General features: G+C 43.7%; 1 protein-coding gene across 2 annotated transcripts in view; it reads left to right on the forward strand.

Moving 5' to 3' along the window:
- Nucleotides 1-2,309: 2,309 nt before the first annotated feature.
- LGR4 (leucine rich repeat containing G protein-coupled receptor 4) overlaps nt 2,310-18,193 on the forward strand; it is a 113,625-nt gene continuing 97,741 nt past the window's right edge. For both annotated transcript variants that reach the window (XM_090032822.1, XM_090032823.1), the window contains exon 1: nt 2,310-2,907. In XM_090032822.1, coding sequence (XP_089888948.1) covers nt 2,720-2,907 — 188 coding nt within the window. In that variant the 5' untranslated portion in view covers nt 2,310-2,719. The remainder of the gene's footprint in view (nt 2,908-18,193) is intronic.

Consider the following 18,193-nt stretch of genomic DNA (forward strand, 5'->3'; position numbering starts at 1 on the left):
ACCAAACAAACAAACCAAAACAGCCTGTCCCTCCTATGACCACAGTTGACCTGAAATACCCAATTAAATTTTTCTAAAATGAGAATGCTGAATACTTATTAGGCAGGCAGGGTTCTGTGGATAAATCTGGTATCTTTTTTATTAGACCAACTCAATAGTTGCAAAAAATCCTGAATCCTTCCCGCTACTTTACAGGAACCAGGAGCAGAAGTACTCTTGGTAGAAGGGGACAGTGGAGTGCCATGTTAGCCCAACTGACTTCCTAAGTGCTAATCTGAGCTCCTTCCCCAGCCTGCTCTGCCTTCTGTTTCCTGCGCTATCTGCTGTGCTCCCTGCTCCTTCCCTATCTGTTGCTTTCTACATGCAGAGGCTGCCTGTACCACTTTTGGCATATGTGCTTCAATGTAGCCATCCCTGTGCTAGGTCATCTTCAGTTTGCCAGTGTCCCATGGTATAATATTTATATGTTACATGAAAATGCCATATCTGCCCCTCCATTTTCCTCTCAATTCTCTGTGATTTTTCTATTTGCACTTGCATTTTTTTAAAATCCTTTTTCCAGGCCAAGAGTAAAATGATCGCTTTATGCAGAAATGTCTACAAAATGGGAGGAGAGTGAGGCTTCAATCTGGCACTGAGGTTGTCCTTAGTTGCAGAAGCATTTGGCAGGTTGGGTCATAGATTGTGTGAAAACAAATGTTTAGAAAGAAGTAGTTGAGTTTGAATAAGAATCCCAGGAGGCATCTAATATAGCCCCTAGAAATGGAGTGGAAGAAAGTGAGTGTGTGTGTCTATGGCTAGGTACAGACAATCAAAAAGCCAGAGACTGAATCAATTCAGTCTTTGCAGATTAGTCTAAGTGAACAGAACTTTGATTCGGGAAACGCAGCCACATGCCTACAGTGGCTTGAGCCAGATGGGCACTACAGCACAGCTCTCTCTGGCTGTGTTCACTTCCTCTTCCTGCTGCCCCCCAGGTCTCTGGGATTTGCAGTCCAGAATTACAGCAACAGGGCTCTGCTGGGTTGCTCATCACTTCCTCTTGCTGCTTCCAGGTGCCTCTGGGATTTGTAGTCCACCGTTTTAGCCCGCCATAAGTTTGAGCAGGGGAATGGGTGTTTAATCCCTGCCCTGGCCCTAACCCCCAGCTGGGGTTTGCATGGAGTAGGGTGGTCCCCCCTGGAAACTGGGCTACATCCCCAGCCCGGCTGCCCCCCCACCCCCCCATTCCCTGCTCTGGCTTGTCAGCCAGCCCTCACTGCTCCAGCTAGGGAGGAGAGGGGCGGGGCCATCCCTGCTCTCTGGAGCAGACAGCACATCCCAGCATGCTTTGCAGCCCTTGGTTGGGATGTGCTGTCAGAAACCAGTTTGACCCAAATCAGTTGAGTTTGATACTTAGGGTGACCATTCGTCCAGTTTTATAGAGGACAGCCTGGTTTACTGCTGCTCTGTTCTGGGTGCCTTTATGTCAGACTGGCGGAAACCTGCAGAGGAAAATAGATGACATAAAGGTGTCTGGTTTCATACCAATGGAACAGAGGAACAGAAAATTGGGCTGTTCCCTATAAAACCGGATGAATGGCCACCCTACCAATACTACATTTAACCAGGTTTATTTTAAATTAGTTTCAGCCATTTTGAAACTGGTTTATGTGCACTGAGCTTCTGTTGTGCTACAGGTTTAAACCAGTTTCTGATCACTTAAACCTGTTTATGTGTAACTTCTGTCCTTAGTCCCTCTGTCCCTCCCTTCTTGGAATGAAGAGAAACCAAGCTTCTGGGGTGGGTGTGTGTGTGTGTGTGTGTGTGTGTGTCCCCATCCATGGCCATCTGTCCATCCCTTCCTGGAATAAAGAGGAGCCAAGCCTCTAGGTGTGTGTGTATGTGTGTGTGAGTATGTATGTGCCAAGCTTCTGGTTGTGTGCCCGTGTGTGTCCATCTGTCCGTGTCTGCCTGCCCCTCCCTTCTTGGAATGAAGCGGAACCAAGCTTCCAAGTGTGTGTATATGTATGTAAGCTTTTCGTTGCGTGTGCGCGCGTGTGCCCGTGTGTGCCTGTCCCTGTATGCTTCTGGGAGGGGTGTGGATGTCCCTCCGCAGCCACCTCCCCCCTCTGCTGCCCTGTGCCAAACCTTGACCTGCCAATCTGGCCCGTGCAGGGATCCCACTGGGCCTAACCCGCCTCCCTCATTGGTCGGCGGAACGCCCAGCGAGCGATCCACGTCCCGCAGCGCCCCGCGCTCATTGGATGCGGCCGGGCACCTCTTTGCATATTAACCAGGCTGAGAATTCGTCTGCACCAATGCGGGCGCTGGCAGAGCCCGGCTATTAGCATATGCACCTCGTTGCTTTGCATAGGGCAGCGGCGGCGGCGGGGCTCGGAGCTGCAGAGCGCAGCCCTAGAAGGGAAAAGGAGCCGGCGCTGCGGCTGCGGCTGCGGCAGCGGCGCGGGGCTGGTGGGGAGCGGGAGCGAGGCAGGGCAGGGCAGGCATGGCTGGCCGGCCCTAGGCAAGGCAGCAGCGGCGATGGCAGAGGCCGAGCCCCGGGCGCCTGCCCTGCGCGCCTGAGCGGAGCCCGGCCGGGGAGGAGCCGCCGCCTGTCCATGGAGCCGCCGGCGGGGAAGGACGCGGGGCGCTGAGCAGCGCGGAGCGGAGCGACGCGACCCGCCTCCGCCCTCGAGGGACCCGAGCCGGCCGGGGCCGGGAGACGACGACGATCGCGATGCGGTGCCTGGCTCTGCTCGGTTTCCTCGCCTGGGGCGGCTTCGGCAGCTCGGCCGGGCCCAGCGGAGGAGCCTCCTCCGCGCCTTGTCCGGCGCCCTGCAGCTGCGATGGGGACGGAGGAGTGGATTGCTCCGGCCGCGGGCTGCCCGCCGTGCCCGACGGACTCAGCGCCTTCATCCACGCCCTGTGAGTGCGGCCGAGACCGGGCCGGGGCCCACCGCCCGCTGCCCCCGGCCGGGGCTGCTCCCGCCAGATGTGCGGGGCGGGAAGGCGGGGCAGCCCGGGCTCCCAGGTGCAGCCCGCAAACGCCCTTTGTTGGCCGAGCCCAGCCTGCCGAGGGGCAGACCAGCAGGTCGGGGCCAGGCTGCGCCTCTCTGGGGCCTTGGGAGCTCCCTTGGGCATTGCCCAGGGATGGGAGGCCTCTGACCATCTGGGGAAAGGCTGTGTTTTTTTTTGTGGGGGGGTTCTTGGCCATTTGGAAGTGGCAGGAGGATTGTCCCCGTCCCTCCAGGCTGTCTCCAGTCCGGAGGATGCGAGCCAGGACAGTTGCTGGCCTGTCTACTTGGGTGTCACGGCACAGGCAGCCAGGTGAGGACAAGGTCCCTAAGGCAGCAGACGTAAGATGGCAGCTGTGGAAAGCTTGGAAAGGGAGAGAGGGGGAAAGGGGCTCACTTTCAACTGGATTTGGGCAGCACAGGGTTAAGGTGACTAGCTGCTCAGGTATGCAAGGCCAAGAGAGATGAGGTGGCCTCAGTTTTAAAAAAAAAAAAAAAAAAAAAAGGAGGAGAAAAATGCAAGGTAAATATTAAAGGCAGGAAATGGGGCAGGTGCTCACACTGCCCGGGTTGCATTTGGAAGGTTGCCTTGAAAGGCAGCAAGAAGATGAGCATGCACGTCTTCTTTGGAGCATGCTTAGACTTGGGCTGTGTGTCAGGAGTGAAGGGCGACTGAGCGCCACGTGCTCATCCTTGCAGTCCAAGTCCCACCCTCTTTTTTTTTTTTTTTTCACCCTGAACGTGGGTTCACTAACACGATGAACTGTCCTCTTCCAAGCCTTCCTTGCCACTCTGCAGTAGGTGCATGTGTTCATTAAGGACGCCAAAATGTTCTGTTGTACAGAACGTTATGCATTTCAACATGTAATCCTGTGAGAGCCTGTCTCGGATACAGCTTTATTTATGTTTTTAATAGTCTTGGTTTAAGGAGGTAGAGCTCGTGCTTTCTCTTGGGATAGTTTCTTAAAGGCCTGCCGAGAGAGTTAGCACTCTTTAGGCAGGATTTGCCAGTTGGCATTCATGTTAAGCGTTCAACAGTTTTATAATAACATTTTAATTGAAGAATAAGCATTCCCCTCATAGAGTGAGATGACTGGAGAAGGCTTTCCAGCTTTCACTTTGGTAGTTTTGCTAATCTCCACTCCTCCTCTGTAAAGATTTAATAGCAGAGGGCTAGTCTAAGATATTGCATGGACCTTGCTCAGGGTTTGTATTACTAAAGTTTCACTACTTTTGCAAAACACATTGCTGGGCACGTTATGTCAACTTACGATGCCTGTTCATCAATCAATACCGAACTGCTTTTGCCAGAATAAATGTTCAGAGTATACTTGGAAATCTTTTTAAGTTTGTTTTTGCTTTGTTTTGGTACTCTTATTTCTAAACATAATTGAGTGACAAAGTATAAATATTTAAGTATACTTAAATATTAAGTATACTTAGCACGAATGGTCAGAGTTTTAGATGTATGTGAGAGATGGATTTTTTTTTTTTTAATCATTTGGGTTTGGTAAGGATAGGTTACTAAGTCCCACATGTTTTGTAGTACTTTTTGATCTTACACTACCGTGTAATACTGTGAATTGACTCTTCCTTTTTCTTTGGTTCAAGAGATTAGAGAAGGGAGTTCTGAGATCAGGTGCAGCTGAAAACTAGCTACTAAACACTGTTCTAATTTTTGTGCAGGCAAAATGAAGATATGGCCGAACTTTGTGAAGTGCTTCAAGATATTTTTTTTTCTGGTGCAGAATGTTTTGTAAGCAGAAGGAATTATGATTATTTGCTTTGACTCTTGTTATTAAACAAAACTGCTACATCCTTGAATATCTGTAACACTACTTCATTGTCTGTAGTGGTTATAATCTGTTAGTAAAGCCACACCTCTGATATAGATATGGTTGCTAAACAGTTTCATTTATAATTTACTATTTTTCTATTCTGCTCAATTTTTTTCCAGAAAATCATGTCTGGGGCTGGCATTTACAGGGCTTTGGGGCTGGGGCTTTGCTCAGCAAAGGTTACCGGAAGTGAATTCGCAGTTTTTTTTTTCTTAAGCTTAAAATTCCAAACAGTCTTCTATTTCCCCTACCACACTAACCATTCCTTTCCCCCACCCCTTTTGGCATAGGGTAGAGGGGGTGAGGTGGCTCAGGTAGTTGCTTTAATTCACTATTAGCTAGTTCTCGTGCTTGCATTTTGAAGACCTTGGGCATCCTCGTACCTGCCCAACACACAATGTGCAGAAGAACAGAAGCTAGTGATTGCACGTGTCTGTTTCTCTACTTACGCTGAGAAAATCTACACTTGTTTTAAGATACCTTCCTTTCTTACTGTGCATATTTATTTTAGTCTTCCCTTTCTCCCAGATATACTGCACAGAAAAGAATTCCTTGCTTTAGACAGCCCTGCTACTTATGCTAGTGATTATGATAGTAGGGGTGGACTCTTTCTATTGTTATGATATGACGGTCTAGGTCTAGGAGATCTGAGGCAAGGATGTTTAGTGATGATGATCAAGTGTGTAGTTGGGAGAGCTGTTGGACAAGGTTATGCTCAAAAGCTTGTCCATCAGCTCCCCAGCTATACAGTTGGTCACTGAAGATCCCTGCCAATGATATGCTAGACATGCAAAATGAAATGTTCTGATTTTGACAGTCTATAAGGTGCGCATCTACCCTGCCTCTGCTTGATTTTTGTTAGTCACAGTGCCAGATTTTATTCAATGCTGCACTCTAAAACCATACAGTGATGTTTTAAGCTCAGGATGTGTTTTAAAATGAGCAAAGTCTAGTTAGTTGGTAATGAGATGCCTCTGCATGTGAGAGGAGATGATCTCCTTGGAGATTTGTAATATTCTTGTCTCAAGTGTGCTTTGTCAGCTATGCTTGAATCTAGTAAGAGCAGGTCATTTCTGCTGACTTAATATATATTTGACAGGATTATAATGTAACTTTACTAGTTCTGCTTGGTCTCCGCCTGTATTTTTATAACTTTAATTTGGGATTTTATAACTAACTTAGCAGGTAAATGCAAGTTGTCATACTTGATGCATTGGATATAAGGCAAATATAGATGGATATAATCAGATTCAGTTACTGGTTACTGATGTGTAAGATTCTTAAGCTGGTGGATGTGCGTTAACATTGCCTAACAGAGGGGGGGATGCTGAGAAGTAAGTATGGTCAGACATGACCTTGAGTCTTGAAAATGTAGCATAATTACAATGCTCCTGAGATAGAAAAGTCTTATCTAATTAGCGGTTTGAAGGTTTTACAGTTGCACACTTTGGTTTTCCTTTGTCAAGGCATCATTGGTATATGGCAAGGGATAAAGCTCACCAACCTCCATATAGTAGAAAGGCACCCTTATTTTAAAGCACACTATCTGTACAGTTTAACTTGTAGAAAGGCATTCTTTCTTTTAAAAAAATATGGGGATGATGATGCATGAATGAAAATATTTTTATGATATCAAAAAATTAACAGTGGTTCTTTAGAAATAAATATTGCACCGTAGTATTTGTGTAACTCCTGCTTTCTGTAATGCTTAAGAAGAGAATAAAACTGACATGGTACTGAAATGCAACCAAATATATTTTTCATTGTTCATTATTGACACTTAAAGGAACAGTGTAAACGGTGAAGAATTAAATGGGATTTCATTTTTCACTTTTGTTTCTCAGTTGGTGCTTTAAGCATTTTGTATCTGCATCTTGGTCTGTGAACATGGACCCTTGCATCTATGGTACTAAATGAGTAGCGACTTAAACTGGATTCTTGTAGGTCCTGGTAGATGAGAACCCTGCAGAATCCAGACTGATATGTCCATTCCAATTAGGGGACAGGGTCTTTTGACTGTGGAGTTGTGCTGTCTTCACTGTGGGTTCCTCAGGCAGATATGATTGCAGGACTGGAGCCTTAGAAGTGTAATTTTTTTTTAACCTGACTGTCTTTTTTTAGTGTATGTAATATACAACTATAAATCTTGCACAGGAAGGTGAAGATATTTGGTGGTTTGTGGGTGTTAAATAAAGTGTGAAAAGAATTGCCAACAAATCTGGTGTCTGGCTCCCCTTCTTCCCACAACACTCAGTGCCTTTACCACAGTGTCTAATTTGTCAGGCATCTGGCACTTATTTTTGCACCTTGAACTCATTATTGTCAGCCATGTGTCACTTCTTATTTGATGCTGACTAGCAAAGGTTCATGCATGTGACTTCAGGGAGCACTGAAATCAAGTTTGTGGTGTGAAAAACTTCAGGACTTCAGTTTAAACAAGTGTGTGTTGGTAAATCATTACCTTTTAGCTCTTGATAGGCTTTGACTAGTAAATATCTGTTGAAAATGGGAGGGGAAAAAATCCAAACCTTGAGGCTAATTCAGGGATTCAAAAAAAACCATGAGAAACTCCTTGTTTTCTAAGCCATCAATTTTTGCTTGAGATTGAGCATTTGCAGAGAAAAGTACTGGCCTAGATTTCAGGGCTGAGAGCATCTCCTTCTAAAGTGAAAAGGAACTGCTGGGTTCTTGGTCCTTTTGGCAAACTAGCCTTTTTTTTAAAAAAATCAAAGATAACCTTTCTGAAAACAAAATATAAGCTGATGCAGACTTTCTACAAACTCTGCAGACAGCTCTTGTGTTTCTGCTGCTGCTAATAGTTTAAAAAACTATCAGAATAAAATCAACAAGATGTCTTAGCTTCTACAATGCTGTCTGGACATCTGTGGGTAGCAGTGACATAGTCAAGAATCATATCAGCTTTGTGCTTCTGTTGCTGCTTGGCAGACTATAACATTAGAAACCTTTCCTCCTCTCCAGTGGGCAGAAGGCAGAAGAGAAAAATGAAGTGCAGCCTGTTCTGTTTCTAGGAGGCTGGGCAGATGGATGGAGGATTGATGGGAGAAGACTAAGTTCCTCTTCTGGAACTTATGAGACCCTTATTAGCAGGTGGCTGGTATAAATATGGATCCGGTTTGAGTCCAGGGCCCATACTCTGTTAGAAAACCCCAGCAGCCATCCTAGCAGATGTTAGGTGCCTCAGCAGGCTGTTGTTCCAGCACCTTGCTCTGCCTCTCTTTCTTCATTTTTCATGTCTCCTTTTCAAGCCCTCATGCAGTTCACTCAATAAGGTATTGTCAATCTGTGTGCAGAGAGGTATCTGTTGCTGGCTTGCTTTAATGTCAGTTGTTAAATTTGTCTTTAAATCGGCTAGAAATACACTACACCTTCTTCTAATCTCTCTGCCTGCTTGTATTTAAATACTGTATTTTTCCCCTTGCAACATGTCCCAAAATGTAATATGCTCCTTTTTGTTTTTGAAAGGCAGCACAAAGAAAAAAAAATGTACCTTGTAGTATACCAGTGAGTAGCAGCAGCTAGGGAGCTGAACCTGCTCCTGAGCCTGCTGCCAACCCTGTGGACCAGATGGGGCATGCGAACCAACCACACACGCTGGCCTGGTCTGGTGTGCTGGGTCTGGGGTCATACACTGAGTCTGGCTATGAACTGATCCCATGTGGCAGCCCATTGGGTCAGGAGCCGCATGTGAACCCTGCACGCTGGCCTGATCCAGCCAGTCTGGAAATTTGGCGGCGTTAATTACATTGACCGCCTGAGCCGTGGCAATTATCACTGCCACCTGCCACTGTTTCCATGCTGCCAAACTTCTACACCTGTGGGAATCCACATTTCTCATGCCCACACTGGGAGGGTGCTTTATATCAGCTGGTTTTGGAAAAAAGTGCGTGTTTTATGCAAGAAAATATGGTGGTTGCCAGAGAGCTCTTGTGGAAGGAAATAGGAGGGTTAAAGGTCCTCACATGTTCGTTTTCTCTCTCTCTCTCTCCATCATTCTCACTAAGAAAATGTATGAGAAGCTGTTTCAAGGCCTACTCCTGTAGAAGTCAGTGGCCCAGTTCCCTGATGGCACAAGTTCTATTAGCTTGGGACCATATATGGTGGCTCATATTAATGCCTGGAAAGTGTAATTAAATTATGCTGAGATGGCATACCTTCCAGCCTGCCCTGGGAAGGGTGAAGGGAGGGTGCCAACATGAAGGTGAGCAGGCAAAATGGCTGCTGCCCCCACCCCTAGCCATCGATTGGCTGAGTTGTGTGGTCCTGCCCCTCTACACCAGTCATTGTTGAGGGCTAGCCGTCTCCACCAATCAGTGGCAGGGGACAGGGCCACCGGAGGGCCTGGCTACGATAAAGTCCTCAAATGTCAGCCAGCCTCACAATCTGCCCTCAAAATCAGCCAGCTGCCTGCTCGAGGTGGGTAGACCACTAGGTATGATGTCTGGGAAAGGTGTATGTTTATTTTCTGGAAGTATAAACTTTACTATGTATTTTGTCAGCCTCATCATGTTGCTGGTATATTGTATTTGTGGGCTATAAATTCTGGAGTATAGATTTTTATTTATTTATTTTTTCCTGAAATAACTTCTGTACGTGTCCAGGGTGGGTAATAAAACCACATTGACTCAATTGCTGAGCAACCGAGTCTAGTGGAGTTCAATTGTTGAGAGAACATCAAGTGTAACACAGACTTCAGGTATTTGGAAAGTAATGTAATAATGGTGACACAAATGAGATTTGGTTTTTGTTTGTTTTTAAGCAAGGACATTTGGAACATATAATGAATGTTGCACTGAGGTGTATAAGGGTAATACATTTTTCACAACTCAAATGTTAAAAAAATGACTTTTTTTTTTCCCCGTGCCATAAGTGAAGAACTGAACAGTTTTTAAATACAGCTAGGTACATCATTTAAATTGGGTCATATTATGTTTAAAGTGTTCCCACTGTTGTGGAAACTCGACACTGTAATGTACAGCAAATTGATTTTGTGATTCTGACCTTGTCTGTGTTCAGCCTTTAAGGTAGGAGAGATAATATTGAAGCATAGGCCTGTGATGGCCAGTCGGGTCACAAAATGAAGGCTATGTTCTGTTAGCAAGCTGCTGTGCTGAGGGTATTTAAGTGCTCTGGGTAACTTCAGAATGGAGTTCTGCCAATATAAAGGTGGGATACATTTTCAAAGAGCAAGATCGCCTTTGTGGGGCTATCATCAAGATAACTTTTGTCTTTTCCCTCACCAGTTCCTAGAAGCCTCAGAAATCCCAGTTAAATCCCACGTAATTGTGCCAGCTTCTCTTCTTACACAGTCAGGTTGGTCACAGCTATCTCTGGAGTTAGTGCCACTCTGAACAGGCCAGACAAGAACAATAGACATGGGAGGATTTTCTGGTTTTTATCCAGGATTATAAGCCTCTTGGAGCTCCTTTAATGCCAAACAAATAAATGACTGAGAAACTGAATGTCAGGGAATATTTGATTTAAAAAAAAAAAATCGGTGGTTATAAAACTACAGTAATTGGATCTATAGAGTGTACAGTCTTTAAGATGTCTGATAATTTAAAGTGTTTTTTTCCTATTGAGCCTTAAGATTTCAGCATTCCACCTTTGAAAGAAGCAATTTGCATCTGACCAGAGACTTCCAAGGTCTCTGACTCCAGTCTGATCTTCAGATATTTGAAGAACTTATTGCAAGTCTTGTGGAATTTGTCATGTGTTTGTGTAGGGTGGCAATTCCCTTGCAAATTTGTTTTAAATATTCCCGAGGAAAGCCCACATCCCAACCATCCAAGCTTGCACAATATGGAACAGCCCCTGCCTACATAAGGTGCTGCTGTCTTTACAAAGAGACAACTTAATTTTTTTCACAATTGTTAATAAATTTAATCTTTCTTCTTAGTGAAGATGAACTCAGTGATGATATGAATTGGTGCGGCACTTTCTGAGAAATGCTTAGTGCCTTGAAGGATCAGGATTTTAAGAAATGAACAGTTGTATACTGGGTCCTTACCACTGTTTTTCAGAGTTTTTCCTCCTCAAAAATAAGAGTAATAACTCTTATTTTAATAAGCTAAGTATAGGAAAGTGATGAGCTTGCTGAATGGTTTTGCTTAACATTTTGAGACAATGTGTTGAGACTTTTAGATGACAACGTGATTAACAATGAATTCATAAATATGTGTGCAGTCTTTGCAGTAATCTGTTTAGTTTAACTTAATGCTGGAAATGCAGTTGTGCATTTTATAACTTTGTTCTGTGAAAATGTTTTTTTGTTTGGGAGTTTTTCCATTACCTTCTTGACATCTGCATGGTTACACATGAATAGCTTGACCCAGTCCCTCAGCAGGGAGACTAATAGGGTTGGGCTTTCAATAGCTATGTTACTGACAAAGAAAACATATGGAATATTTCATTCCTGTCCTTGCAAACAGGGAGTGGGACTGTGAGGGCAGAGGGCTGCAGGCTTCAGACTTCATGGTGAATTGGTAAGTTAGCCACAACGTTTGCTGTTAGTAATCAGGGTGCTTTTGCCAAAGTCACATTACTTCGCATGACACTGTATATGCTGCTGTGGGAACAGAATCCCAGATGTAGAACAAATCCATTTCAGCAGTCCCGCATTAATGTTGTGACCGTACAACAGACTACTCTATGGTCATATTTCAACCTTAATGATACTTGATACTAAGTGACAATTTTCTTGAAATATTTGGACACTGTGGTTGTCAGTATTTGATGTTTGGTATTTACTTGGCAGATATGCAAGATATGAATACAGATACATAGTTCCCACTGAAATATGCCTAGGGAAGCCATCTTCCCTTACATTCATTTCATCCCCTTTCAAGCCACAAAATGGGACCAATTATTCCCTGTCACCCGAACCAAACACTTCAATGTGTTGAATTTTTAAAGTGAGAGGGTACTATTGTACTCCATTCTGTCAAGTGGGTTACCATTCAGTCATTGGGATTGTAACAAGGAAACCTAGATGTTCTGTTTCATCACTAAAGAATGAGAAAAGCTAAAGCAAAGATTAGGGAAGAATGAGATGGATTGCTTGGCACCAGAGCATCTGAAATAGTTAAGTGGAGAAGGGGAATGTTCAGTAAAATAACCCTCTTGTCTTTAAATTATTTGAGCTTTATTTGTTAAAAATTTATTTAATACATTTTTAATTCCTATACTGGGAATAGTTCAGCTACTTATTTAAATACTGACTTGGCATGTTGGAGGATAGACAGTTCAGCTGCAAAGGTGAAAGGCCTCCTAATCTGTAGCTTTCATATACAGGTCTACTTGTTCCTATGGGTGCTCTTGCCTGTATGCCTCTCCCAGCACTGCCTCTCCTCCTCTCCCTCCTCTCTTCCCACATTTTTTTGGTATTCAAATCACTCACTTCACTATAATACACTGTCCTGTGCTGTCCTTTCATGACATCTGGTGAAGTTGTTGCTAGTTCACGAAAGCTTATGCTCTCTATATATCTTATTTAGTTAGGATAGATATGTACCTTATAGACTGTCTTCATACAGACCTACCTGGCACTCTAAACTGGATTTGGGTTGATAAACTTAATCTCTCATTCTTTCTCTCCTTGTTTTACAAGACTTTGACTGATCTAGCACTTCAGGGTCCGAAAGTTGTGTGCCTAAAGTTCTTCCTAGGTGGAATTTAGGCGCACAAGTCCAAGGGCATCATATGTAAAACCTAACTGCTAAATGCCTGAGAGACCCACGAGCACCTTTAGTTTTGACCAGAAACCTTACTTGTGTGTCTAAAGTTCAGCTGTGCAATGCATGCAGAATTACTGCCATCTTGCCCTAGCTGAGTGTCCCAATGCTTATCTCTTTGGGAAGCCCACTGGGGTGTCCCAAATTAGAATTCCAAGTGCCTAACTTATTTGAGAGATCTAAGAGGATGGGTATATGCATGGCATGTCCGACTCGCTCCAGAAATATGGAATGCAACATGAAGCACAACAGCCACAACTATTTCCGTTCCAATGTATGGCCAGAAACGCAGGTGGTGTGGCATCTAACTTTTATACGATAGCCCAGTGGTTAGATCGCTCACTCAGGTGAAAGACTTGGGTTCTAAGCCCATCTTGGCCTAAGGTGCATCATACTTGCATCTCAGGGATGTGTCTAGTAGGGAAGAGGCAAGGCTGGGATGGGGGATCTTCTGACCATTTCTGTTGAAACTAAGCTACTGTCTAGAAAGGAAATGCAAGGTTCAGGAGATGGGAGTGATGGGAGGGGATGCAGGGGGTAGAGAGAGAGTAAAGGTGACTTAAGATGACTTTGTCTTGGTGACATGAGGGCTCTTCTCTGGGAACAGGGTAGTTCTGGTTTCTAATTCCTGCACTGAGGAATGCTATCTATGCATTTTATCTAATGATTTTTTTTTTTAGTGCAAGATGCATAAACTGTCCTTGGGGCAGGGAACTATTCCTCTTCTTCATCTGACTGCTTTTCTAAAGAAGTGTGATCCTGTCTTTTTGCATTCAAAAGATGACTTTAAGCACTTACACGTTGGGGGCTGGAGGAGTGGTTTGAGTTGTGAATCATAATTACCCAAAGGTGCCTACCTGCAGCCCTAAGTTAGGCACCTAGGTCTAGTTTGGATGCAGTCCTCTTTTCGCTCTTTCCTACTGACTGGCTTAGGCATGCCTCCCTTCCCCCTACTCAGCCTGCTGACTTTGTGAATCGTATTCTGTGGCACTAAGGCATTTAGGCATTTAATTCAGGTTTTAGATCAAGGAATCTGAAAGTTAGGTGGTGCAGTGCTGAGGCCTGTTCTACTTAAATCCTTTTGTGGAGCTGAGCTGTACTTTCAGCTTGAATGAAAACTGCATGATTCTGTGGAAGCTGCCTTGTTTTTCACCTTGAATGATTGGAGGGACCTAGGAACTTACCAGCTTCCATTTAGGAAAAATCCTGGTTTTAGATTAGGAAAGTGCTTGCATTAATCTGAGCTGTACAAAATATGGCTGGTTGAAGCCACCAAGCTGAATCTTGCATTGGAATTTTAATGGGCTGAGGTTCAAATGTGTATGTTGAAGGAAAATTTGAGAGTCCATAGTGAGCTGGAGTCTATAAATCCCTACCAATCTCTCTTCTCCCTCCCTGCCCCCATCCAGATATGTTTCTCTTCAAGGCTTGAGACTCCATTCCCTGAAATTTTTCCCATGTAGGACCTTGAACTCTGTTGCCAGCCAAAATTGGAGAGTTTGTTTCCTCAAACTGTCCTTTAAGGTGGTTTCTTTTTAATTTGCATCTGCTTCATTGTCATCTTGTTTTGCGGTGGTGGAGTGTTTTGGTGTGTTGTTGTTGTTGTTTTATTTCAAGCCTTTAAAGGCCCTATTAATTTCTTGGAAAAAAATCATTTAAAAATTTTGTGCAGCTGGTTGTGATTATAGAAAAATCCTAAACACGAGAAGCCAGAGACCATTCAGTAAGCAAGATACCACAGTGCTTTGTGTCCCAAACCTTAGCTGCATACAGAATAACATGCTAAAGGGCTAACTGATACTGTCTGTACTAAGAATTCCTATTAAAGAATTTATAATGATGTCAGTAGCTTGTCCCACAGCTTCAGAAATATCAATGAGCTCCATTATGTTCAAATACATGTAGATATGAATTTGATCATGGAAATTGTTTTACATAAACTATTGGACAGTAGACCTAAATTACATGGAGAGATGGTAGACATCTGTTGCTTGAAGAATTTAATAAATTGACTTGGGATAAAACTTATTGGGAACAATTCTGTAATGGATTTTAGAGGCTGGGCTTAGATGTTATATAGGTCTCTTCCACCTGTGACTTGCAAAAATGATACAGGTAAATATGTGGATGTGTCCCCTCAAGGGTTGCTTTACAATCACTCTGCATGCATAACTCGTACAATGACAAAATCAAGTTCAATCTGTAGTAGGCTTCAAAATTAAATGCTTAAGAACTCTAGAGGCTGCTGTTGAAAGCGCTCGTAACACTTTTGTCAATGGTAAGGTCTTGTATTGTTCTGTTCTCAGAGAAGATATGCAAACAAGAAAGGGGAGAAAAATGTGTTTCTGGGGAAGGATGACATAATTTTCCTGGCGGGGGATGAGAGTAAGATGAAGCTGCATTTCATAGTTTGAAAAACAAACTCTAGATAGATAACTGCCTACATGCAGATGTTACCTTTTGTCTTTTATTTTTGATGGTACTTGGGTCCAGTTTTCTGAAGTGACTTGTATGTCTCTTAAGGTATTTTTGAAAGTTAGACCTGGATTCCAAAGTTGGACTTTAGAAAATTTACCCCCAGAGAGAATTTTTTGAAGGTGCTTTAACAGGTACAGTAGCTTGAACTGCAAGTTTGGTCATATGTGACTAGGGAGCTACTCCAATCACAATTGTGGGGATTTTGTAGAATTGTGAAATTGGGCAATCTCTGCAAAATTCATTTGGGGGTGGGGGGGGGAAAGAAAATGTTGGCTCCCCAGTGGGAGCCAGCAGTCCTCCTGGGCATGCAGCCTGGCATGAAGCGGGCTGCCTGCATGAAGTTGAGCAGGCAAGATGGCTGCCACCCTTGAACCTCGCCATTGATTGGCTGACAGGGCTGTCTGGCATGTGGCCCTGATCGCCTCCACTAGTCAGCTGTGAGGTGCAGGCCTGCATGCCCTTCAGCCAATCAGCAATGAGGGATGGGGCTGTCTGATGGACAGCCCTCCATCAATCAGTGGCGGTGGGGGGCAGGGCCACTGGGGCCCCTCAGCCAATCGGGTGTTGGGGATAAGGGGAGTGCTGCCATGATAAGCCCTCAAAAATGGCAGTTTGTGCCACGATATGCCTGCAACACTGCCTTGAATTGAGTAGACCCCTATGTATGAGGACTTGCTCAGGCAGAAGTCTTTATGGAAGTTTTGAATGAATAATTACTAGGTAGGCAGAAATAGCTTTGACCCAGACTTTTTTAGTCATCTCTTATACTATGAAATCATGGCAGTTGATGCTTTGGTGTTTTCTTACCACTGTTGATTTTAACACTTGCCTTTAATATATGTGCTAAGGTTGACCAAACTGTTAATATTTTACAGAACCTGTGCGAGTCTTGTTAGGTGTGTTTTTAAAAAAAAAAAAAAAAAAAAAATTGTGTCTACTCCAAGTGCAAATCTGCTGGCACTGTAACATGCTGAGTGTTTACTAGAGACAAAATCTCTTGGATAACTAGGTCAATGAATCATTTATTTTGCATTGCCTTAAAGGGATATAGAACAGGATACTCTTGAGAATTTCAGCTTAAGACATCCATGTTTGAATACTTCACTGATCAGTTTCTCTCTTTCTTTCAAACTGTCTCAGTGTATTGGGCCATCCATGTAAATCCAGAATCCAGAAACCCACAAAGCTTGCAAGCTGAATGCACCAAATTTCCTGTGCAAGAACCTGTGTTTGGGACCATCACTATTTCTTCATCTATACTTGAGAAGTTGTGGTATATGAAAAGCAGCATGTTCCTTTTAGCATTTTAAATTGCTTGTCATGTTAGCTTGTGTGTGTGTGTGTGTGTGTGTGTGTGTGCGCGCACGCACACACAATGCCTATGCACATGCTCATAGGCTTTTTTGTGAATATTGCAGTATCAGTTTGAATGGGGGTCACTAGCATTATAGCACGAGCAGTGCATATAGTCTTCTAATACCATCTCTCGAACTAGACACAGGTCCACTTTCTGAACTCTGCTACATGGGAGACAAGGTTTCCTAGAAGCCACATACCTGTGGAAATGGTGCTGCATGTTCTGTGGAGGTCTGTCATTAGCTATTTTCACTGTGATCAACATCTTACCTTGTTCTCTGTCACCTACAAGTCTTACAGGAGGCCTTCCTAGGAGCATGCTGCTAGCTAGCCTGAGGCTGAGGAGCACAGGTGCCTGGAAGCTTGTTTGTGTATAGGGTTCTTTCTGGGAAAGCTCTTTGTAACTTGCTATTTGGGCAGCTACTACTTAATATCAATACAAGATCAGTTCACACCCCTAATAAACTTTGTCTTTGTATACTATCATAACTTACAAATCATTAAGAAAGTGAAAGAACTTAAAATGCATAAAATATTAGGAGCACAGTGTTAAAACTTTAACAAGCACTTGGCATGAATTGCTAGTAAATACTGCCCTATCAAGTCAATCTGAATCACTCAGTGAACTTCATTCTACTGATGAACATAGTTGTAAGTGACTCATAAAACAGCAAAGGAGTAATATTGAGTTTACTGTTCTTGTCCAGCTAATGTTTTGAAAGGGTGTGCCCGAGTGCTCCTAACTTGGACGTCCTGTTGACCTCAGATGGAAGAGTTTGCTTGCTTGGGTGTTACAAATTCTGCTGCCTCTTCACTCTCTTGTTCTTAAATTTTCTATTTTCTTTCACACAGTCATGTTCTGCAGAACACAGTAGACATCACAGCATTGTGGGACAGTGAATTGTTGTGGATAATCAGACTTCCCACCTTGCTTTGTTTCCTTCCCCTCAGTATGGTCCACTGTACAGCTGGATTTATGCATCCCAGTTTGCATAATCTATCTGGGCGTGGTGTCGTTAGCCATGGTCAAAAAAAGGGGTGTGCCGAAGAATTGATATGGAGATGGTAATGCCATTAGTGTTTGTGTTGTCTGATGGAAATGTTCAAGGGGTACCTGAAAGAATGCTTTAGATCCAGTAAGTTTTTGTACATACATATATATGTTCTTTGCATCTTCTCTCCTATATGCACATTCTAGACTGGCATTCCCATTTAATTGCTGTTCTTTAATGTACTCCCTGGGTGCATCTACACGTGCCCCTGACTGTGTAGTTGGTACTGTGCAGTCATTTAGTTCTTCAGTGAGTACTAAATCACTATGCAGTACCCATTGGTATTGCGCAGTCCTGGTGGCACATAGGTCATTTTTGACGCTACTGCGCAGTAGTGGCAGTGTCACAGTTAGTGCCCACCAATGGTATGTCTCCATAGCTTGTCGGTACAGCATCTTATGTAGGTCCATCCCCTGGGGCTTTTCAAGAGGTAAAAAATAGGTATCTGAGTTGCATCAGTAGCTTGGGTTGTCAGTTCTTTTTTTTTTTTTTTGAGTGCAGACAGCCATGTCAGTTTAAATCTGAGAGACCTGGTTTGCTACAGAGCCTATGTAGTCTATTCCCTATATTTATGTCTTTCAGATGAAATAATGTGAACTAAAAATAGAAATATGATTATGACATTGCATAAATTAGTTGAATCAGAAGAGAGCCATGACAGATGTCCCCTGCCTTGTCCCATGTGTCTCTCTTTTTCTTTTATAACTTAAATTTCAAATTGT

This window comes from Crocodylus siamensis, chromosome 2 (genome assembly GCF_052110815.1).
Source record: "Crocodylus siamensis isolate JL-2025a chromosome 2, ASM5211081v1, whole genome shotgun sequence".
Lineage (NCBI taxonomy): Eukaryota > Metazoa > Chordata > Crocodylia > Crocodylidae > Crocodylus > Crocodylus siamensis.